Source organism: Pseudoliparis swirei, chromosome 23 (assembly GCF_029220125.1).
Source record: "Pseudoliparis swirei isolate HS2019 ecotype Mariana Trench chromosome 23, NWPU_hadal_v1, whole genome shotgun sequence".
Classification (NCBI taxonomy): domain Eukaryota; kingdom Metazoa; phylum Chordata; class Actinopteri; order Perciformes; family Liparidae; genus Pseudoliparis; species Pseudoliparis swirei.
The window spans coordinates 23,522,721-23,546,292 of record NC_079410.1 but is presented as its reverse complement, the minus strand read 5'-3'; the positions used below and the strand labels follow the sequence as shown (position 1 = coordinate 23,546,292).

Here is a 23,572-nt window from a genome sequence, read left to right as displayed (position 1 = left end):
TCAGCTCTTCTTCTCTCCAGTGTCGTGTGTCTCAGCTCTTCTTCTCTCGTGTCGTGTGTCTCAGCTCTTCTTCTCTCCAGTGTCGTGTGTCTCAGCTCTTCTTCTCTCTAGTGTCGTGTGTCTCAGCTCTTCTTCTCTCCAGTGTCGTGTGTCTCAGCTCTTCTTCTCTCTAGTGTCGTGTGTCTCAGCTCTTCTTCTCTCTAGTGTCGTGTGTCTCAGTTCTTCTTCTCTCTAGTGTCGTGTGTCTCAGCTCTTCTTCTCTCCAGTGTCGTGTGTCTCAGCTCTTCTTCTCTCTAGTGTCGTGTGTCTCAGCTCTTCTTCTCTCCAGTGTCGTGTGTCTCAGCTCTTCTTCTCTCTAGTGTCGTGTGTCTCAGCACTTCTTCTCTCTAGTGTCGTGTCTCAGCTCTTCTTCTCTCCAGTGTCGTGTCTCAGCTCTTCTTCTCTCCAGTGTCGTGTGTCTTAGCTCTTCTTCTCTCTAGTGTCGTGTGTCTTAGCTCTTCTAGCGCGTAAAGAGGATTTTGGGGAGAGACGCTGCTGTTCAGTCTCTGTGTTGAGCCTCTAGTCGAGAGCCGTCTGGTCACATTGGAGGAGGCAGGCCACCATGCAGCCCTCGGCATTGTGGGAAAGAAATCAAGATGTGGTTTTATTTGAAGGTGAGTTCAGCCAGAGAGTGAGAGAGACAGAGCGAGAGGGAGAGCAAGAGAGAGAGACAGAGCGAAAGTGAGAGAGCAAGAGACAGGGTTAGTAACTTGTTACTATAATAAAGTGTTATGGGCCATAACACTTTATTATAGTAACAAGTCAACCAGCTAAATACAAACAGGTCATGAAGCATTGGGCTTAAGGAGCAGGATCCCGGAGCCTCTCCAGACCTCCTCCTCCTCCCTTACAGACCTCAGAGACCCACATTCCCAAAGCCGTCTGCTTCCTGTCCGTCTCTCCAACTCTTCTGATAGACGATCGGGTTTGGTCACAAACCTCAAGTCATCGGTTTGTGACCTCGTCACGTAACCCCGGGATTACTGACGCCCAGAAACATTCCAGGAGAGAGAACTTCGAAACACATTTCTCCGACAGTCTGCAGAGGCCCTCAGACCCCCGGGCTGGTCCAGCTGGTCTAGAGACCCTCAGACCCCCGGGCTGGTCCAGCTGGTCTACAGAGACCCTCAGACCCCCGGGCTGGTCCAGCTGGTCTGACCAAGCAGACAATGAGTCATGAATGCATTATTTCCATCTGAAATGAAGTACATGATGATGCTCCGGAACCTTAACTGAAATATAACTTCAGCAATTTCAAGAACACAGATATAGAATGAAGTCATAAAGTTATTAAAAGAAAAACAATAACAGAAACTGTCCGACAAACTTCAGAGAAGCACAGAAGTTGTTTGAGACCAAAGCTTCTCCCTGAAACTGGATGTCTGTGAGCGCCCTCTGGTGGCCACCCGCAGTGCTGCATCTGAAGAACAGATCCACTGAATAACTTTCTGTTTATAACTATTTAAAGATCAAACATCACCAACATGGAACATTTAAACTGCAGCATCAATGAATATTAAACGAGTTGTTTTCCAAATGCATCATTTTATTGTCATAGTTGTTTACACGCTCCGGCACACGGAGCGCCACGAGGAACCAGAACCTGGGTCAAAGGTCAAATGTGCACCGAGATCCACGCGCTGGTTTCACCTCGCTAGTGATTTATATCTGGAATCATCCGTTGGACCTGGTCCCATCGCTGCAGAGAAAGTCTGCCATTTGTCATTGATGAGAGAAAATGGTGGAAGAAAAACCCCTCATGGAATGCTGAGAGGAGGAGGAGGAGGAGGAGGAGCAGGAGGTCTAACCCAGAAATGGCGTAGCTGAGCTCTCAATATGAGAAAGCCGACTCGTGGACTTGTCATTTTCTTTAAAACGGTTCTTTCACACAAGTTCTTTTCTGAAGCCTCTTCAGCGGGAGGAGGCGGGACAGGAAGTCGTCACCGCCGGCAACCGTGAAGGCCGAGCTCCGCCCCTTCCTCCTCACGAGGACTCGGGCAGCTCCTCTTCAGTCCCGCTCGGCGACGAGCTTCAGCACCTTGCCGATGGCGATGGTCTTACCTGAGAAACAGAACCATGGTTACACTACCTCCGTCATCACCATGGTTACACTACCTCCGTCATCGCCATGGTTACTCTACCTCCATCATCACCATGGTTACTCTACCTCAGTCATCGCCATGGTTACTCTACCTCCGTCATCGCCATGGTTACTCTACCTCCATCATCACCATGGTTACACTACCTTCGTCATCACCATGGTTACTCTACCTCCGTCATCGCCATGGTTACTCTACCTCCATCATCACCATGGTTACACTACCTCCATCATCACCATGGTTATACTACCTCAGTCATCACCATGGTTACTCTACCTGCGTCATCACCATGGTTACTCTACCTCCGTCATCACCATGGTTACTCTACCTCCGTCATCGCCATGGTTACTCTACCTCCATCATCACCATGGTTACTCTACCTCAGTCATCGCCATGGTTACTCTACCTCCGTCATCGCCATGGTTACTCTACCTCCATCATCACCATGGTTACACTACCTTCGTCATCACCATGGTTACCTTCGTCCCGTAGGGTGAAGCGGCCCATCTGGGGGAAGTCCTTGAAGGTCTCGAGGCAGATGGTCCCTGCGGTGCGCAGCCGGGCGATGCAGACCTGGTCCTGCTTCACGAAGCGGGGCCGGGTCTTACTCTTGTCCCCCGTCTTCTTGTCCACCAGGCAGATTAAGGCCTGCAGGAGGAGACGAGTGATGCAACAGTCCAACCGGGGGTCGTGGGGCCCCTCAGGGGGCCCTCAGGGGAGCTCTTACTGTGATCTGCACTTCCTCGATGCAGGTGTGGATGTGCAGCACGGCGTTGTACCCGGGACAGATGATGGACTTGTGTTCGATGATGACGATCTGAGGAGCACAGGGACAGACGCGGTCACTTCCATGGACCAATGGGGCCCTCGGAGGCCCGTTACCACCCCCCACCCGGACCCGGTCTGACGCTCACCTGGGCGTCGAAGGTGCGCCCGGTGTGGCAGAGGTTCTCTGCGTTGCACAGGATGAAGCCCGGCAGGATCTCCTCCTCCTCGATGCCCTTGAGCCGCAGCTTGAGGTTCTCTCCCGGCTGGGCGTCGTCCGTCTCCACGTCGTCGGACAGGAGGCTCAGCAGCTCCACCACGTGCTGCAGGGGCGGAGCACGGGGTCACACCACGGGGTCAAACCACGGGGTCAAACCACGGGGTCACACCACGGGGTCAAACCACGGGGTCAAACCACGGGGTCAAACCACGGGGTCAAACCACGGGGTCAAACCACGGGGTCACACCACGGGGTCACACCACGGGTCAAACCACGGGTCAAACCACGGGTCACACCACGGGTCAAACCACGGGTCACACCACGGGTCACACCACGGGTCACACCACGGGTCACACCACGGGTCAAACCACGGGTCACACCACGGGTCAAACCACGGGTCACACCACGGGTCACACCACGGGTCACACCACGGGTCACACCACGGGTCAAACCACAGGGTCACACCACGGGTCAAACCACGGGTCACACCACGGGTCACACCACGGGTCACACCACGGGTCAAACCACGGGTCACACCACGGGTCACACCACGGGTCACACCACGGGTCAAACCACGGGTCACACCACGGGTCAAACCACGGGTCACACCACGGGTCAAACCACGGGTCACACCACGGGTCAAACCACGGGTCACACCACGGGTCAAACCACGGGTCACACCACGGGTCAAACCACGGGTCAAACCACGGGTCAAACCACGGGTCAAACCACGGGTCACACCACGGGTCAAACCACGGGTCACACCACGGGTCAAACCACGGGTCACACCACGGGTCAAACCACGGGTCACACCACGGGTCACACCACGGGTCACACCACGGGTCACACCACGGGTCACACCACGGGTCAAACCACGGGTCACACCACGGGTCAAACCACGGTGTCAAACCACGTGGTCAAACCACAGGGTCAAACCACGGGGTCACACCACGGGGTCAAACCACGGGGTCACACCACGGGGTCACACCACGGGGTCACACCACGGGGTCACACCACGGGGTCACACCACGGGGTCAAACCACGGTGTCAAACCACGGTGTCACACCACGGGGTCAAACCACGGGGTCAAACCACGGGGTCAAACCACGGGGTCAAACCACGGGGTCACACCACGGGGTCACACCACGGGGTCACACCACGGGGTCACACCACGGGGTCACACCACGGGGTCAAACCACGCTGAGGGCCCCTCGTTGACCAGGTCATACACAGCGTGTGAGTGATGCCTTCAGGCTCTCGTCGGGACACTTCAGTGTCGCGTGGTGAACCCCACAGGGTTCGGCTCTTACCCGGTTCGGCATCATGACCAGCTGCTGGGTTTTGAAGATGGAGCCCGACTCCAGTTTGCCCAGAATCACAGTGCCCATGTCCTGAGGAGACAGGGCCACGGTTACAGAGCCACGGTTACAGGGCCACGGTTACAGGGCCACGGTTACAGGGCCACGGTTACAGGGCCACGGTTACAGGGCCACGGTTACAGAGCCACGGTTACAGGGCCACGGTTACAGGGCCACGGTTACAGAGCCACGGTTACAGAGCCACGGTTACAGGGCCACGGTTACAGGGCCACGGTTACAGGGCCACGGTCACACTTAACCTGGGTAGATAATCGGGAGTACCTGGGGCGTTGGCTGGACAACAGGCCTTATTCCAGGGGTCCGTTGGGCCTCTGGAGCTCACTCCCTGACCCTGCTCGCCCTCTGACCCCGTGGACCCCACAGTTAAGCCCTGAGTTATAATCCCTCTGGAGTTAAAAATATAAAAAAGCCCTTGCTTTGCACAATGTCTGCAGTCTCAGGACCCTGTGCAGACATTGTGTGGATTTGTAGGTATTAAATGACCGCGTCAGAAGAACCATGTGATACCACGTGTGACCTCTGGGAGGCCGGTGCCCCCCCTCGCCCCGCGGGGGTCTCACCTTGTACTTGTCGACGATGGGCAGCCTGACGGGGCCGTCCGTCGACCTCTTGAAATGTGGCAAACTGTCCAGGTGTGAAATGAAGGGCAACCCTCTGAAACACAGACAGGACCTCAGTGAGCGCGATGAAGACGAGGAGCAATGAAGACCCGGTCACCTGCAGGACGTACGTGTACCAGGGGCACAGGTCCGTGGGCTCCTTCAGGTTGGCCCCCGTCAGTCCGGAGCACGGCATGAAGTAAATGTCCTTCTTGGGGTTGAAGCCCACCTTCTTCAGGAATGGAACCAGCTTCTCCTTGCACTCCTCATACCTGAGGAGGAGGAGGAGGAGGAGGAGGATGAAGGAGGACGTCCGTGGGACAGTCGGTCCAGCGTGGTCGACGTGATGGACTCACCTGTCCAGGCTCCAGTTGACCGTGGGGTCGTCCATCTTGTTCACCAGGACGATCAGGTGCTTGACTCCGGCGGTCTTGGCCAGCATGGCGTGCTCCCTCGTCTGGCCTCCCTTCTCAAAGCCCGTCTCAAACTCTCCTTTCCGGGCAGAGATCACCTGGAGGACAGTCCTGGTGAGGGGGCGTGGCACACAGGTGTTCACCCCCCCCGGCTCCCGAGCCCCTCACCAGCACGGCCAGGTCGGCCTGCGACACTCCTCCGATCATGTTGGGCACGAAGCTCTTGTGACCCGGAGCGTCCAGGATGGTGAAGTGCCTCTGCTCCGTCTCGAAGGAGGCCCGGCCCACCTCCACCGTCTTGCCCTTGTCCCGCTCCTCCTGGTTGGTGTCCAGAGCCCAGGACAGGTACCTGAGGACAGGGAGCTCCATCAGGCGGCCAGACCCAGCAGAACCACACGGCTCCATCAGGCGGCCAGACCCAGCAGAACCACACGGCTCCATCAGGCGCCCAGACCCAGCAGAACCACACGGCTCCATCAGGCGCCCAGACCCAGCAGAACCACACGGCTCCATCAGGCGCCCAGACCCAGCAGAACCACACGGCTCCATCAGGCGACCAGACCCAGCAGAACCGCTCCGGGTTCTAGACGTTCCCCTCACCAGGTTTCCCGGTTCTTCTCCTTTGCTTCCCTCTCGTACTTATCCAAGGTTCTCTTGTCCACCATGCCCGTGAGATACCTGAGGAGGAGCAGGAGCACGTCAGGAGGAGGAGGAGGAGGAGGAGGCCTTCTCAACCACACGGGGGAGGAGGAGGAGGAGGCCTTCTCAACCACACGGGGGAGGAGGAGGAGGAGGAGGCCTTCTCAACCACAAGGGGGAGGAAGAGGAAGAGGAGGAGGAGGAGGCCTTCTCAACCACACGGGGGAGGAGGAGGAGGAGCACACTCACATGATCTGACCGCCGATCGTAGATTTACCAGCATCTGAAGAAGAAGAGCGAGAGAAAAGCTTGATTACACACCTCTCTCCTCTCTCCTTAAGGACGCTTAGGATACACTGAGCTCCTCTCTCCTCTCCTCAAGGACGTTTAGGATACACTGAGCTCCTCTCTCCTCTCCTCTCTCCTTCAGGACGTTTAGGATACACTGAGCTCCTCTCTCCTCTCTCCTTATGGACGTTTAGGATACACTGAGCTCCTCTCTCCTCTCCTCTCTCCTTATGGACGTTTAGGATACACTGAGCTCCTCTCTCCTCTCCTCATGGACACTTAGGATACACTGAGCTCTTCTCCTCTCTCCTTATGGACGCTTAGGATACACTGAGCTCCTCTCTCCTCTCTCCTTATGGACGCTTAGGATACACTGAGCTCCTCTCTCCTCTCTCCTTATGGATGCTTAGGATACACTGAGCTCCTCTCTCCTCTCTCCTTATGGACGCTTAGGATACACTGAGCTCCTCTCTCCTCTCCTCTCCACTGACCGACGTGTCCGATGAAGACCACGTTGATGTGCTCCTTCTTGGGGGCGTGGGTCTGCGGCGCTGGTCCTTTAGGCGCCGGCGTCTCCTCCTCCTCCTCCTCCTCCTCCATCATCATCTCTGGAGCCGCCGTCTCCTCTGTAGTCGCCATAGATGGTTCCTGGTCCTCGCCTCCTGGCTCCTCCCTAGTTGGCTCCTCCTCTTTCTGGTCCCACGGATCCTCTGTGGTCAGCGCCGAGTCCCCGTTTACCACTGGAGCTGCAAGGCCAGAGAGGAGAGTCCACGTCAACCACAGAGTCCACGTCAACCACAGATATATATATATATATATATATATGTATTTTTCATGCAATCTGAACTGATTGATGGATTCTATTTTTAGGGGAACAGACGGCATGAGCAGCGAGAGCCTCCATGAGAACAGATATGGAGACCAGGACGCCTCCAGGTGACTCTAGGACGCCTCCAGGATGCCATGACATCACTGGTCTATTCCTCAGAAAGGCGTTTGCACAGCCCGGTCTCAGCCTCTGATCATACACCGCCCTCGAGTCTGGGTTCATAACATTCATATATATATATCACCGAATATTAGCAACGCCCAACCCTGATGGGAGGAGCTACAGCTCCACCTGCTCATCAGTGGCTAACATGACCCTGTAGAACGCTACAGGTGGTGTACAGGTGGTGTAGCGTGTATTAGGGCTGCAACAAACGATTATTTTGATAATCGATTAATCGGTAGATTATTCTATCGATTAATCGATTAAAAAATATATATATATTTTCAACCCGTTATTCAAAACAGGGTCCGTATGGTCATGGAAAACCTGGAAAAGTCCTGGAATTTTTCAATGGCTATTAGCAGGCCTAGAAAAGTAATTGAAAAAAATAAAATCCCAAAATATTTGGAAAAGTAATGCAAATTTGTTTTATTCAAATGTTAATTTACACGGTATATATACGGTATGCTTTGGAATTCTCATTGTTAGTTTAAATACTACATCTTCTCACTTTGTCACGTATAGACAGAGTTTTCACAAAATGTTTAATCATGGAAATGTGGTTTAAAGTCATGGAAAGGTCCTGGAGATCCACTGGTCACCATGGTGATGAACCTGTTCACTGGTCACCATGGTGATGAACCTGTTCACTGGTCACCATGTGATGAACCTGTTCACTGGTCACCATGGTGATGAACCTGTTCACTGGTCAGCATGTGATGAACCTGTTCACTGGTCACCATGGTGATGAACCTGTTCACTGGTCACCATGTGATGAACCTGTCCACTGGTCAGCATGGTGATGAACCTGTTCACTGGTCACCATGGTGATGAACCTGTCCACTGGTCACCATGGTGATGAACCTGTTCACTGGTCAGCATGGTGATGAACCTGTTCACTGGTCACCATGGTGATGAACCTGTCCACTGGTCAGCATGTGATGAACCTGTTCACTGGTCACCATGGTGATGAACCTGTCCACTGGTCACCATGGTGATGAACCTGTTCACTGGTCACCATGGTGATGAACCTGTCCACTGGTCACCATGGTGATGAACCTGTTCACTGGTCACCATGGTGATGAACCTGTTCACTGGTCACCATGGTGATGAACCGTCACAAACAGACTGACAGCTCTCCTCTCCTGAGCAGTGGTCCCCATGTGGCCCCGCCCCCTGAACAATATCAGAGACGCGTTCCGATGTATTATTTTGTTCACCTGGCCCGCTGCCGTTGAGATTGCAGTGAGATGCGGAAAAAATGTGGAGTGGTGCTCTTCTTCACAATAAAACATCTTTGATGGACGTGTCGCGTCTCGGCCAATCAGCGTTCAGATGTCCACAGCGTTTGGGAAGTTAGGTTAGCTTGAATGTTAGTCCGCTACATCTGCTGCTGTCACGCTGCACGGTGTAGCGATGCTAACGAAGTACCCGTACGTTAAACACGATGTGATTTAGCATATTTTTAGTTTCGATACTTCATTAAAAGAGCGATCAGAGCGCACGCTGCTCCGCTCCGTTAAATGTTGTCTGCACGCGCAGCGCTCACAGCGAGTGGGGGCGTGGCTTATCTCCGTTGCCTTTCTCCGCGGAAAAATATTTTCCGCTATCCGCCACGGAATAAATAACCATGTTCTCTACGTTATCCTCTTGTGGAAATGCCACACACGTCGTGACATGTAGCGCCCTGGTGTCTGGGGTCATGACGTCACCCGGAGGCGCACTCAGCTCCGTGAATGTCTCCGACTACGTGAAGGACTTCCGCATCCAGCGCCACGTGAGCAGCAGCAGCCAATTAGATTCATCAACAGAGGAGCAGCTCAGCGCTGATTGGCTCTCACAACGCAGCGTTCCGTCTCTCCTCTCCGCTCTGGTTTCTCCTGCGCCGCTCTGCGATCAACTCAACTTTGTTTATACTCCGTGACTTATTGAGCACCGTAATAATCGCGCGACACAACGAATCGATAATGAAATTCGTTGCCAACTATTTTAATAATAGATTTTTATCGATTCGTTGTTGCAGCCCTAGCGTGTATCTTCACGTCTTCTCTGAACCACAGACACACTTCCTCTGGAACGCGAGTCGTCTCAGTCCAGAACCATAATGAGTTACTGGCAAACTACACATTCACAACAATTGTTGGTGTTTAGCTTTGAAAACACTAAACATGTCGACTCCCATAAAAACAGCTTTGAAGGCAAAGCAAGAGATTTGAGCTTCCTCAGATCACGAGAACGGACCGCTGCCCCAGCCGGAGGGAGAGGGCACCGCGGGGTCCGGGCGATGTGCTCCCTCAGTTCACATGAGTCTCAGTGTCGAGCTTCAAGTCTTCTTCTAGACAGCATGATGTCATCCTTTAGGACACTGCGGTCATTTAAAGTCCAACAGGGGCGGAGCTACAAGGTGAGGACGTTGTCCGGTCTGTTTGTCCACGTGTTCTTCTAAAGAGTTGTAATCTTTCACTGTGTGGTTGAGACATGTTGACACGTGGGCTGTGATGCCTAAACCAGCCTCATTCCCCTCACCTCGAGTTCAACCATTAAAGAGTCCAACTAGTCAGAGATCTACACATCTACTGAGTTCACATTTCAAATAGCAGGGTCCTGACATGTGGACCAGTGGGTCTAGGACTTTAACCCAGATGACCAGGACCAACTGAACTCTGGGTATAAACATGAATGTTGAACATGTTGCGTACCGAGAGGCACGCCGGCTTATATGTTGAGCGTCTTTCTTTAAAAACATATTAATTATTTCAAACTTGGTGTAAATGAACATTATAACAACATTTCCAAAACTTTTATAACGTAATTTTTTTCCATGACCTTTCCAGGCCTGGAAATGACCATTTAAAATTGCATGACTCTTCCAGGTTTTCCATGAGCGAACGAACCCTGAAATGGTTTTGAATGGAGGCCTCACTGCATCCCTCAAACGTCCCTGAACACGTCTCATCTCCCTCTGAGATACGCCACGTCTGTTTCAAGTGATAAGTAAACACTGATGTCACAGTGACAAAGAGTCACAAGACCCCCTGATGCTCTGGCTCCAGTCAGTGTGGTCGAACACGAGCTCAGCCGGAGGCTCAGGGTGAATTCTGCTGACTCGGCACGATGTGGATCTGAGCTCACAGGAACGAGGTCTGTGAAGCTCACGATGAACGAGGACGGCTTGGTGAGTTCATGGTGGACGCGTCAGGACACCGAGGGAGCAGCCTGTGGGACACGGGACCGAGTAACACACACACACACACACACATACATACCGGCACTTTCTGGCGCCTCCATGCTGGATATCTTCTCAACGACAACTGAAAAGGAAACAACGGTTAGGTTCATGTTTTAAAGGAGCAGACATAGCTTCTTGCTCCGGGTGTTTTTAAAGAGCTTTTCATATGTTCCATAAACAGGTAGCACGCCCCCCCCCCTCTACCTCCTTCTGTCTCGTGGATTGAGGAGGTCTGGATCGTGGTCCATGTCTACTACTCATTATTGATAAAGTCATATTCATTGAATGTGTTGGAACTCTGGTCACATGACATCTGTCCATCCTGGAGAGGGGTCCTCTCCACTCTCCTGAGGGTTCTTACCCTTTTCACCCTGAGGGTATTTTGGAGAGTTTTTCCTGATGCAATGTGAGGTCAAAGGTCAAGAATGTCATGTGTACAGAGGCCACTTTGCACTGTACAAAACAACCTGAAATGACCCGTTACATCTGGACTAGTTGTTCACGTCAGGCGCCTCCGCGTGTTGGAGCACACACACACTGCATGAGGCCAGGCTCCATGTGGCCGAGGCAGCAGGAGAACCGAACACAGGCCGGGCCAGCTCTCCCGTGAGGCCGGGCCAGCTCTCCCGTGAGGCCGGGCCAGCTCTCCCGTGAGGCCGGGCCAGCTCTCCCGTGAGGACCGGCCAGCTCTCCCGTGAGGCCGGGCCAGCGCTCCCGTGAGGCCGGGCCAGCTCTCCCGTGAGGCCGGGCCAGCTCTCCCGTGAGGACCGGCCAGCTCTCCCGTGAGGACCGGCCAGCTCTCCCGTGAGGCCGGGCCAGCTCTCCCGTGAGGCCGGGCCAGCTCTCTCGTGATGCCGGGCCAGCTCTCCCGTGAGGCCGGGCCAGCTCTCCCGTGAGGCCGGGCCAGCTCTCCCGTGAGACCGGGCCAGCTCTCCCGTGAGGCCGGGCCAGCTCTCCCGTGAGGCCGGGCCAGCTCTCCCGTGAGGCCGGGCCAGCTCTCCCGTGAGGACCGGCTATGCGTCAGAACATCCACGTCACACTAAACTCACTTTCCCCTCTAAACTATTTACAACGTAGAGCTTGAACCACCAGGTGAAGTGAGGCTCGTTATCAATAACACGTGGCTTCGCCCTCTTGCTGAGCCCGATGTTAGGAGTTTACGTAGTTTTAAAATGCACCACTTCCCACTGAGCGGCTAACACACATGCTAGCTGGCTAATGCCGGTTAGCTGTAACAAGCTAATGCGGGCTGATGACTTCCAGACCGTTATCAACACGCCGCGAGGCCGCTCTCCAGCCCGGTGCCCGGGCAGCATCAACCGGACGGACGGGCTGTAGTTGGAGCTCCGGTACGAGGCACAGGCGCGTGAAGACCGGGCCGCCGGCTAGTTAGCAGGTAGCGCTCCTAGGAACGCGTGTCAGTCCGGTGGCTAGCATAGCCTAGCAGCTAACTAGCTACAGCAGCAACGTGACCAGGAACTCACCGGCAGAATCCTCGTTTTTCGAAGGCGCGTTCGCGGTAAAAACAGGAACAAACTCCGCGGCGTTGACGTTGGGCACGAAGGGCCTGGCGTTGACGTTGAGGGCCAGCAGCGCGGAGTACAGCTGCCCGCCCGGCGAGGCCTCCACGTCGGCCTCTTGTTCCCAGGAATCAGGGGCAGTGTCTCTCGCGTCCATCGTGGGTCTTGGATCGTTCACTCCCGTGAGATGTTTCCGGCAACGCGACTCTCGGGGTCCGTTAAGTGTCTCCGCCCGCCGCCGCCCCGGTGTTCAGGTCGCCCCGTGGAGGAAACGAGCGCGTCCAGCTCGCGGAGGAACGGTGGGTTTCGGGTGAGCTGCAGCGGCCGGGTCCTGACGGGGGGAAGCCGGAGAGGATGATCCACTCAGCACTCCCAGAGACAGCGCAGGCAGGTGACGTGCTGCGCGCGGTGAACTCTGGGATATGAAGTCTTCTTGAAGAGCGGAACACGTTGAAGTGAAAGAGTCCCGAGGGCCAGAAAACTACATCCTCCAAAGGCCAGTTAAAGTCTGTTAGACATTAGTTTCTGACCTTTCCAACTGCTGATTCGAGTCATTTAATATAATTATCGAAATATATTTATATAATTATATTATATATATATAAAATGATATCCAGTTGACCAGTTCATCCATTAAGTGACCAGTTCCTCCATTAAGTGACCAGTTCCTCCATGAAGTGACCAGTTCCTCCATGAAGTGACCAGTTCCTCCATTAAGTGACCAGTTCATCTATTAAGTGACCAGTTCAACCATTAAGTGACCAGTTCCTCCATTAAGTGACCAGTTCCTCCATTAAGTGACCAGTTCATCCATTAAGTAACCAGTTCATCTATTAAGTGACCAGTTCCTCCATTAAGTGACCAGTTCAACCATTAAGTGACCAGTTCCTCCATTAAGTGACCAGTTCATCTATTAAGTAACCAGTTCATCTATTAAGTGACCAGTTCCTCCATTAAGTGACCAGTTCCTCCATTAAGTGACCAGTTCATCTATTAAGTGACCAGTTCAACCATTAAGTGACCAGTTCCTCCATTAAGTGACCAGTTCCTCCATTAAGTGACCAGTTCATCCATTAAGTAACCAGTTCATCTATTAAGTGACCAGTTCCTCCATTAAGTGACCAGTTCAACCATTAAGTGACCAGTTCCTCCATTAAGTGACCAGTTCATCTATTAAGTAACCAGTTCATCTATTAAGTGACCAGTTCCTCCATTAAGTGACCAGTTCCTCCATTAAGTGACCAGTTCATCCATTAAGTAACCAGTTCATCTATTAAGTGACCAGTTCCTCCATTAAGTGACCAGTTCATCTATTAAGTGACCAGTTCAACCATTAAGTGACCAGTTCCTCCATTAAGTGACCAGTTCCTCCATTAAGTGACCAGTTCATCTATTAAGTGACCAGTTCAACCATTAAGTGACCAGTTCCTCCATTAAGTGACCAGTTCATCTATTAAGTGACCAGTTCCTCCATTAAGTGACCAGTTCATCTATTAAGTGACCAGTTCATCTATTAAGTGACCAGTTCAACCATTAAGTGACCAGTTCCTCCATTAAGTGACCAGTTCATCTATTAAGTAACCAGTTCATCTATTAAGTGACCAGTTCCTCCATTAAGTGACCAGTTCCTCCATTAAGTGACCAGTTCATCCATTAAGTAACCAGTTCATCTATTAAGTGACCAGTTCAACCATTAAGTGACCAGTTCCTCCATTAAGTGACCAGTTCATCTATTAAGTGACCAGTTCCTCCATTAAGTGACCAGTTCCTCCATTAAGTGACCAGTTCCTCCATTAAGTGACCAGTTCATCCATTAAGTAACCAGTTCATCTATTAAGTGACCAGTTCCTCCATTAAGTGACCAGTTCAACCATTAAGTGACCAGTTCCTCCATTAAGTGACCAGTTCCTCCGTTAAGTGACCAGTTCAACCATTAAGTGACCAGTTCCTCCATTAAGTGACCAGTTCATCTATTAAGTGACCAGTTCCTCCATTAAGTGACCAGTTCCTCCATTAAGTGACCAGTTCATCCATTAAGTAACCAGTTCATCTATTAAGTGACCAGTTCCTCCATTAAGTGACCAGTTCCTCCATTAAGTGACCAGTTCATCCATTAAGTAACCAGTTCATCTATTAAGTGACCAGTTCCTCCATTAAGTGACCAGTTCATCTATTAAGTGACCAGTTCAACCATTAAGTGACCAGTTCCTCCATTAAGTGACCAGTTCCTCCATTAAGTGACCAGTTCATCTATTAAGTGACCAGTTCAACCATTAAGTGACCAGTTCCTCCATTAAGTGACCAGTTCATCTATTAAGTGACCAGTTCCTCCATTAAGTGACCAGTTCATCTATTAAGTGACCAGTTCCTCCATTAAGTGACCAGTTCCTCCATTAAGTGACAAGTTCCTCCATTAAGTGACCAGTTCATCTATTAAGTGACCAGTTCCTCCATTAAGTGACCAGTTCATCTATTAAGTGACCAGTTCATCTATTAAGTGACCAGTTCATCTATTAAGTGACCAGTTCCTCCATTAAGTGACCAGTTCATCTATTAAGTGACCAGTTCAACCATTAAGTGACCAGTTCATCTATTAATTGACCAGTTCATCTATTAAGTGACCAGTTCCTCCATTAAGTGACCAGTTCATCTATTAAGTGACCAGTTCCTCCATTAAGTGACCAGTTCATCTATTAAGTGACCAGTTCAACCATTAAGTGACCAGTTCATCTATTAAGTGACCAGTTCCTCCATTAAGTGACCAGTTCAACCATTAAGTGACCAGTTCATCTATTAAGTGACCAGTTCATCTATTAAGTGACCAGTTCCTCCATTAAGTGACAAGTTCCTCCATTAAGTGACCAGTTCATCTATTAAGTGACCAGTTCCTCCATTAAGAGACCAGTTCATCTATTAAGTGACCAGTTCCTCCATTAAGTGACCAGTTCATCTATTAAGTGACCAGTTCAACCATTAAGTGACCAGTTCCTCCATTAAGTGACCAGTTCATCTATTAAGTGACCAGTTCCTCCATTAAGTGACCAGTTAATCTATTAAGTGACCAGTTCCTCCATTAAGTGACCAGTTCATCTATTAAGTGACCAGTTCAACCATTAAGTGACCAGTTCCTCCATTAAGTGACCAGTTCCTCCATTAAGTGACCAGTTCATCTATTAAGTGACCAGTTCCTCCATTAAGTGACCAGTTCCTCCATTAAGTGACCAGTTCCTCCATTAAGTGACCAGTTCATCTATTAAGTGACCAGTTCCTCCATTAAGTGACCAGTTCCTCCATTAAGTGACCAGTTCCTCCATTAAGTGACCAGTTCCTCCATTAAGTGACCAGTTCCTCCATTAAGTGACCAGTTCAACCATTAAGTGACCAGTTCATCCATGAAGTGACCAGTTCCTCCATTAAGTGACCAGTTCAACCATTAAGTGACCAGTTCCTCCATTAAGTGACCAGTTCATCTATTAAGTGACCAGTTCCTCCATTAAGTGACCAGTTCAACCAGAAACAGTTTAGATTTCAAAACTTTGAATTTATTCTGTTAGGAATGTACAGAAGATGTCAGAGGCTTTTCTGTAAACTAATCGTAGAAAACATTCAAGAGGAAACATTCTGCATATCAAATCATTCAGACGTGAGACGTTACAGATTAACATCGGATCAAATGACACACGATCAATACGATTCATTTACACCGTCAACAATTAAATAAAGAACAGGAGTAAACACACCATCTACAGAACAAGTGCAGTCATGCTGACGGGTTCTTCTGGGACCGGGTTCCCTCCACTGTCCACATCTTCAGGCTCAACAGCTCTGCAACAGCAGGTCTTTGGTTCGGGGTCTGAGGGTCTGGACCACAGGCTGGATCCACAACCACATTCATTTCACAATGGACCACAACACCCAGTGTGCTGGGTCCATCAGGACCACAACACCCAGTGTGCAGGGTCCATCAGGACCACAAACACCCAGTGTGCAGGGTCCTTCAGGATCTACCCTCTAGGTGTCCACAGTGTGCCGGGTCCTTCAGGATCTACCCTGGAGGACCCGGCACACAGACCCAGTGCAGAATGGACGTCTGGACTCCTCACTTTATCCTTAACATACGTGTACTTAACGGGCTCATCATCTGTTGTCATGGATACCAAAAGACAGCAAACGGGACAAGAGATGGACGTCAGAGCTGTGAAAGAACCTCGCGTGGACAGAAGACACACACGTGTCAGACAGGAGGTCATGTGACCCGACAGACAACCCCCCCCCCCCACACACATATAGTTGCATAAAAAGACCCAAAGAAAACCTTGACATGTGCCATTAGAAGAGAATCAGTCCATGAAGTAGAGGGTCTCCGTTATTAACTGAGAATATTAATATGAAAAGAAGTTCATGAGGAAATAAGGGAAACATCGTGAGAATAAAGTTGTAATAACTCGAAAAGATCATGATAGAGAGAATATCTTTACATATTACATATGTATAATAATGTAATAATAAGCTCATTACATATTGTATAATAATGTAATAATAAGCTTCTCATTACATATTATGTAATAAGCTTGTCATTACTTATTTAATAATAATGTAATTAAACCATGAACATGCTCTTCTTCCACTAATTATGTTTGCTTGTTTAAAAAAGTTAATTGTTTAATTGTTGTAACTACCTAATCATGAGATTTTCTTGCAAAATTATATTATATATATATATATTTATATATATTATAAAATTACACTAACTGTCTTTTCACGGTTGTAAATTCACAACTTTTCCTCATAAAATTACACGTTCTTCTCTAATTGTTGAGCAATTAACCATTAAAGCTTCATCTCCTAATAGATGTGTGTATTATGACTAATCAGGTAAGATTCATAATTAATAACCTACAGCGTTTTATTGATAACAATGATCTCGTTCTCTAAACCTGGTTCCAGTAGACATGAAGATGTTTAACAGGTGCATATTAAATGTTTTATTAAATAGATTATGAGACTCCTTCTATACAGATTCACTTCATTTGAAATAGTTAGTATCTTCATGGGTTAGAGAGAACACCTGAGTATTTACAGTGAGACACACAGGAGGCTTCAAGAGAGGTGATGAGGTCAGAGGTCACCTGGAGACTCTGGACCGCATGTCTCCATCACTAGGGACGGACCAGGGGGACCTTTAAGAGAGAGATATATAAACATTTATATATATATATATCATACCAATCTAGCTCCAGTTAGATTTAAGTAGTAACACCTTTCTTTTGGGCTGGTACCATTCAGAGGACGGTGAGGTTCCTAGCTCTGCTCCTCCTCGTGGCCTTCAGGATGCCTCTCCTCCTCCTGCTTCTTCTCCTGCTTCTCCCCATCCTTCTCCTCCTGCTGCACAGGAGACTCCTGGAGGTTCTCTGGTTCCTCAACACCTGCAGGGTGGAGGTCCTCCTCGTGAGGGGTACTCTCCTCCCCGGTGGTCTCCTCCCCGGTGGTCTCCTCAGCGGGGCCGATGGAGCCGGAGTCTGGCCCCGAGCGCTGGAACCACCTCTGACCTGAGAGGAGGAGAGCAGTTTACCAGATCACCCTGATCACGAGGAGCAGAGAAGCTCTCCTCCTGTGAGTATAGTTATTGAACATCTCTTTACTTCAGCTGTGAGTGTAACTGGACAGATGTTAATGAGCAGACTTCCAGTGGCTCAGAGCACACGTATGACCCCTCCTGGAGGAGGAGGAGGGGCTCAGTCCCACACGGGGACCAGACCTACCTGGGTGTCTCCTGGAGGAGGAGGTGGGGCTCAGTCCCACACGGGGACCAGACCTACCTGGGTGTCTCCTGGAGGAGGAGGTGGGGCTCAGTCCCACACGGGGACCAGACCTACCTGGGTGTCTCCTGGAGGAGGAGGAGGGGCTCAGTCCCACACGGGGACCAGACCTACCTGGGTGTCTCCTGGAGGAGGAGGAGGGGCTCAGTCCCACACGGGGACCAGACCTACCTGGGTGTCTCCTGGAGGAGGAGGTGGGGCTCTCCTGCAGGGCCGGCCTGCCTGGCTGGGTCTTGGTGGAGTACTTGTTCTCTGTGGAGTCCAGAGACCCTATGGACACACACACACACGTGTCACATGACACACGTGTCACATGACACATGTGTCACACACACACGTGTTACACACACACACGTGTTACACACACACATGTTACACACACACACACATATAACACACACGTGTTACACACACATGTTACACACACACATGTCACACACTCGCATGTTACACACACACATGTCACACACTCGCATGTTACATGACACACTAGAGGAGCTAATGAGCCTAACATACATGTTGTGGGTTTAGCATGTAGCTGTGGGTTCAGCATGTAGCTGTGGGTTCAGCATGTAGCTGTGGGTTCAGCATGTAGCTGTGGGTTCAGCATGTAGCTGTGGGTTCAGCATGTAGCTGTGGGTTCAGCATGTAGCTGTGGGTTCAGCATGTAGCTGTGGGTTCAGCATGTAGCTGTGGGTTCAGCATGTAGCTGTGGGTTCAGCATGTAGCTGTGGGTTTAGCATGTAGCTGTGGGTTCAGCATGTAGCTGTGGGTTCAGCATGTAGCTGTGGGTTCAGCATGTAGCTGTGGGTTCAGCATGTAGCTGTGGGTTTAGCATGTAGCTGTGGGTTCAGCATGTAGCTGTGGGTTTAGCATGTAGCTGTGGGTTCAGCATGTAGCTGTGGGTTCAGCATGTAGCTGTGGGTTCAGCATGTAGCTGTGGGTTCAGCATGTAGCTGTGGGTTTAGCATGTAGCTGTGGGTTCAGCATGTAGCTGTGGGTTCAGCATGTAGCTGTGGGTTCAGCATGTAGCTGTGGGTTCAGCATGTAGCTGTGGGTTCAGCATGTAGCTGTGGGTTCAGCATGTAGCTGTGGGTTCAGCATGTAGCTGTGGGTTCAGCATGTAGCTGTGGGTTTAGCATGTAGCTGTGGGTTCAGCATGTAGCTGTGGGTTCAGCATGTAGCTGTGGGTTTAGCATGTAGCTGTGGGTTCAGCATGTAGCTGTGGGTTCAGCATGTAGCTGTGGGTTCAGCATGTAGCTGTGGGTTCAGCATGTAGCTGTGGGTTCAGCATGTAGCTGTGGGTTTAGCATGTAGCTGTGGGTTCAGCATGTAGCTGTGGGTTCAGCATGTAGCTGTGGGTTTAGCATGTAGCTGTGGGTTCAGCATGTAGCTGTGGGTTTAGCATGTAGCTGTGGGTTCAGCATGTAGCTGTGGGTTCAGCATGTAGCTGTGGGTTTAGCATGTAGCTGTGGGTTCAGCATGTAGCTGTGGGTTTAGCATGTAGCTGTGGGTTTAGCATGTAGCTGTGGGTTCAGCATGTAGCTGTGGGTTCAGCATGTAGCTGTGGGTTTAGCATGTAGCTGTGGGTTTAGCATGTAGCTGTGGGTTTAGCATGTAGCTGTGGGTTCAGCATGTAGCTGTGGGTTCAGCATGTAGCTGTGGGTTCAGCATGTAGCTGTGGGTTCAGCATGTAGCTGTGGGTTCAGCATGTAGCTGTGGGTTTAGCATGTAGCTGTGGGTTCAGCATGTAGCTGTGGGTTCAGCATGTAGCTGTGGGTTCAGCATGTAGCTGTGGGTTCAGCATGTAGCTGTGGGTTCAGCATGTAGCTGTGGGTTTCAAGTTTTTTATTGTCACATCCCCTTTTATACAAGTATAATCGGTTTGTGAAATTCTTATGTGCAAAACACCCGACAGCAGTAGCAGACTAAAAAAAGAATAAGAATGAGAATAAACTATACAATATCCACACAAAAAAGAAGAAAGTATTAACAATATATATATATAAAACAATGTAATAGAATATACATCCTGACAATATATATATATAAAACAATGTAATAAAATATACACTTTTTTGAGACAATATATATATATATATGTATATACATACAATATATATATACAATATATATATATAAAACAATGTAATAAAATATACACCATGGCCATAGATATTCACAGAATATGTTCTGGTGTGTAGTGTTAATGAGGGTCTCAGTCCTTGTTCAGCAGCCTGATGGCCTGACTGAAGAAGCTGTCCTCAGTCTGTTTGTGCGGCACTTGATACTGCGGTATCGCCTGCCTGACGGTAGAAGGGTGAACAGTTTGTGGCCGGGGTGGTTATTGTCTTTCATCATCCGTTTGGCCCTGGCCACGCACCGCTTGGTGTATATGTCCAGGATGGAGGAAGCTCACCTCCAACGATGTACTGTGCCGACCGCACCACCCTCTGTAGTGCCCTACGCTCCAGGGCGGTGCAGTTCCCGTACCAGACGGTGATGCAACCTGTCAGAACACTCTCGATGGTACTGGTGTAGAATGTTCTGAGGATGCGAGGGGCCATGTTGAATTTCCTCAGTCGCCTAAGGAAATACAGGCGTTGTTGGGCCCTTTTCACCACGTGAGTGGTGTGCGTGGTCCATGTGAGGTCCTCGGAGATGTGCACGCCGAGGAACTTGAAGCTGCTGACCTCTCTACTGCAACTCCGTCTATGGAGATGGGGTGTGCTCTCCTCTCCGCTTCCTGTAGTCCACGATCAGCTCCTTGGTCTTCTTGACGTTGAGGACGAGGCTGTTCTCCTGGCACCACTGTACCAGTGATCCAACCTCCTCCTGTAGGCTGTCTCGTCGTCCGTGGGTGATCAGCCCCAACACTGTTGTGTCGTCAGCAAACTTGATGATGACGTTGGAGCTGTGCATGGCCGTGCAGTCGTGGGTGTACAGGGAGTAGAGGAGAGGGCTCAACACGCATCCCTGAGGGGCTCCCGTGTTGAGGGTCAGCGGCTCTGAGGTGGTACTGCCCATCCTCACCACCTGGCGGCCCGACAGGAAGTCCAGTATCCAGCTGCACATGGTAGAGTGCAGGCCTAGACCTCTGAGCTTGGTGTCGAGCTTGGCGGGAACGATAGTGTTGAACGCTGAGCTGTAGTCCACAACCAGCATTCGCACACAACAGTTCCTCCCCTCCAGGTGGGAAAGGGCGGTGTGAAGTGCCATGGCAATTGCGTCGTCGGTGGATCTGTTTTGACGATATGCAAATTGCCATGGGTCCAGCGTGGCAGGCAACATGGAACAAATGAAGTCCTTGACCAACCTCTCAAGCATTTACTGACAATCGAGGTGAGGGCTACGGGTCTCCAGTCATTCAGGCAGGTTACCTTGGGGTGTTTGGGGACAGGCACAATGGTGGACATCTTGAAGCTCTCAGGAACAACAGCCTGGGACAGGGAGAGGTTGAAGATGTCTGCGAAGACTCCTGCCAGCTGGTCTGCACATGCTCTGAGGGCGCGCCCCGGGATGTGGTCGGGACCTGCCGCCTTCCGGATGTCCACCCGCTTGAAGGCTCTGCGCACGTCAGCCTCTGAGATGATCAGCAGGCTGGTCTCCTCGGCAGCGCTGCCTTCGGCAGGCTGCCGTTCACGTCGAACCGAGCAAAGAATGTATTTAGCTCGCCTGGGAGGGAGGTAGAGGAGTTCTCTTCACCGCTGGTTCTCCCTCTGAAGTCCGTGATTGTCTGTAGCCCCTTCCACACACCTCTCACGTCATGGCTCTTGAGCTTTTCCTCCACCTTGTTCCTGAACTCCCGCTTGGCAGAGCCGATGGTCTTACGGAGGTCGTAGCGGGCTCCTTTGTATTCCGCCATATTCCCGGAGTCAAAGGCGGTGTTACGCGTGAGTGCAGCGAACATCGCCATTTATCCACGGTTTCTGGTTGGGATAAATCCGAACCGACTTGGTAGGAACAACGTCATCTATGCATTTCTTGATGAACCCGGTGACTGACGACGCATACTCACTGACGTTGTTGTCCGACGCGACCCTGAACACATCCCAGTCAGCACGTTCAAAACAGTCCTGTAGCATAGACTCCGATTGGTCCGACCAGCGTTGCACTTCCTTCACAGCGATTGGTTGCTGCTTAAGCCTCTGCCTGTAGGCGGGGAGTAGTTGGATGGAGCGGTGGTCCGATTTGCCGAACGGTGGGCGGAGGAGGGCTTTGTATCCATCCCGGAAGGGAGTGTAGCAGTGGTCGAGAATCCGCTCCCCCCGCGTGTTGCTTGTTATGTGTTGATAGAACTTGGAGAACTTTCTTCAGGTTCGCTTTGTTGAAGTCCCCGCCACAATGAAAGCAGCCTCGGGTGTGCCGACTCCTGCTCGCTGATCGCCCGTAGAGTTCCTTCAGCGCTATGTCCGTGTTAGCTTGAGGCGGAATGTACACAGCAGTTACGGTGACTGCTGTAAACTCCTTGGTAGCCAGAATGGTCGAACATGAGCATTAGGTACTCCAGGTCCGGGGAACAGAACGACTTGAGAGTATGTACATGACTTTGGTTGCACCAAGATCTGTTTATCATGAGACATACCCCCTCCACGATCTTTACCAGAGAGAGTCTTTGTTCTGTCCGCGGTGGACGGAAAATCCTGCCGGCTCGATGGCTGAGTCGGTAACCTCCTCCGACATCCATGTCTCCGTAAGGCAGATGATGCAGTTGTCCTTAGTTTCCCGGTGGAATTGAATACGAGCCTGTAGCTCGTAGCTTATTGTCCAAAGACTGTACATTTGCCAGTAAAATGGTGGGTAGTGGGGTCGATTGGCTCGGCGTCTCAGCCTGACCAGCACGCCAGCTCGCTTCCCCTCCGTCGGACGCTTGCGTGAGATCGCGCCTAAAATGGACGGAGATAGTTCCGCTACTGTTCCTGGCGGACGTCCGAGTAAGAGTTGAAAAACTCTGGTAGGCGGCGAGCAACTGCCGATCCAATCTCCAGAAGTGTGCATCTGTCGTACGTTAACTGGCTGCTAACGTTTTGCGCAAATATAGTCGCAATAAGAAGAATAAATAACAAAAAACTACTACAAAATCCGGGAGCTCGCAACACAGCAGCCATCACGTACGGCGCCACGGGTTCAGCATGTAGCTGTGGGTTTAGCATGTAGCTGTGGGTTCAGCATGTAGCTGTGGGTTTAGCATGTAGCTGTGGGTTCAGCATGTAGCTGTGGGTTCAGCATGTAGCTGTGGGTTTAGCATGTAGCTGTGGGTTCAGCATGTAGCTGTGGGTTCAGCATGTAGCTGTGGGTTTAGCATGTAGCTGTGGGTTCAGCATGTAGCTGTGGGTTTAGCATGTAGCTGTGGGTTTAGCATGTAGCTGTGGGTTCAGCATGTAGCTGTGGGTTTAGCATGTAGCTGTGGGTTCAGCATGTAGCTGTGGGTTTAGCATGTAGCTGTGGGTTTAGCATGTAGCTGTGGGTTTAGCATGTAGCTGTGGGTTTAGCATGTAGCTGTGGGTTCAGCATGTAGCTGTGGGTTTAGCATGTAGCTGTGGGTTTAGCATGTAGCTGTGGGTTTAGCATG

The 23,572-nt window shown here is 50.9% G+C and overlaps 2 protein-coding genes across 5 annotated transcripts in view; both read right to left on the bottom strand.

The window, feature by feature from the left end:
• Positions 1-1,564: 1,564 nt before the first annotated feature.
• On the bottom strand, positions 1,565-12,536 carry gspt1l (G1 to S phase transition 1, like). Of its 2 annotated transcripts, XM_056406116.1 has the most exons (14): positions 12,146-12,536; positions 10,699-10,743; positions 6,933-7,187; positions 6,403-6,436; positions 6,115-6,192; positions 5,683-5,863; positions 5,458-5,612; positions 5,233-5,373; positions 5,063-5,156; positions 4,434-4,514; positions 3,053-3,226; positions 2,866-2,955; positions 2,618-2,786; positions 1,565-2,100 (listed from the first exon to the last, which is right to left on the bottom strand). In XM_056406116.1, exons 1-14 carry the CDS (start codon positions 12,336-12,338, stop codon positions 2,048-2,050), a joined length of 1,743 nt encoding a protein of 580 aa, XP_056262091.1. In that variant the 5' UTR covers positions 12,339-12,536; the 3' UTR covers positions 1,565-2,047. The 2 variants fall into 2 exon arrangements, with proteins under 2 accessions (XP_056262091.1, XP_056262092.1); XM_056406117.1 differs by lacking the exons at positions 10,699-10,743; positions 12,146-12,536 and adding an exon at positions 10,565-10,657.
• A 3,160-nt stretch (positions 12,537-15,696) lies between these two features.
• The window catches only part of pdxdc1 (pyridoxal-dependent decarboxylase domain containing 1), a 38,528-nt gene continuing 30,652 nt past the window's right edge, over positions 15,697-23,572 (bottom strand). The window contains exons 22-24 of one of the 3 annotated variants that reach the window (XM_056406114.1): positions 17,944-18,270; positions 17,461-17,730; positions 15,697-17,361 (exon numbers count right to left, since the gene is read on the bottom strand). In XM_056406114.1, the coding sequence (XP_056262089.1) occupies positions 17,483-17,730; positions 17,944-18,270 (575 nt within the window). In that variant the 3' untranslated portion in view covers positions 15,697-17,361; positions 17,461-17,482. Of the gene's footprint in view, positions 17,362-17,441; positions 17,731-17,943; positions 18,271-23,572 lie in introns of all 3 variants that reach the window. The other 2 variants (XM_056406113.1, XM_056406115.1) reach the window with 2 other exon arrangements.

Bases quoted from the DNA above. Each gene is read 5' to 3' on its own strand.
- gspt1l (XM_056406116.1), bottom strand. From the start codon at position 12,338: ATGGACGCGAGAGACACTGCCCCTGATTCCTGGGAACAAGAGGCCGAC. The intron at 2,956-3,052 runs GTGAGCGTCAGA...TGTGCTCCTCAG, and splicing joins GGCGCACCTTCGACGCCCAG to ATCGTCATCATCGAACACAA. The intron at 2,787-2,865 runs GTAAGAGCTCCC...CTCCTCCTGCAG, and splicing joins TCGAGGAAGTGCAGATCACA to GCCTTAATCTGCCTGGTGGA.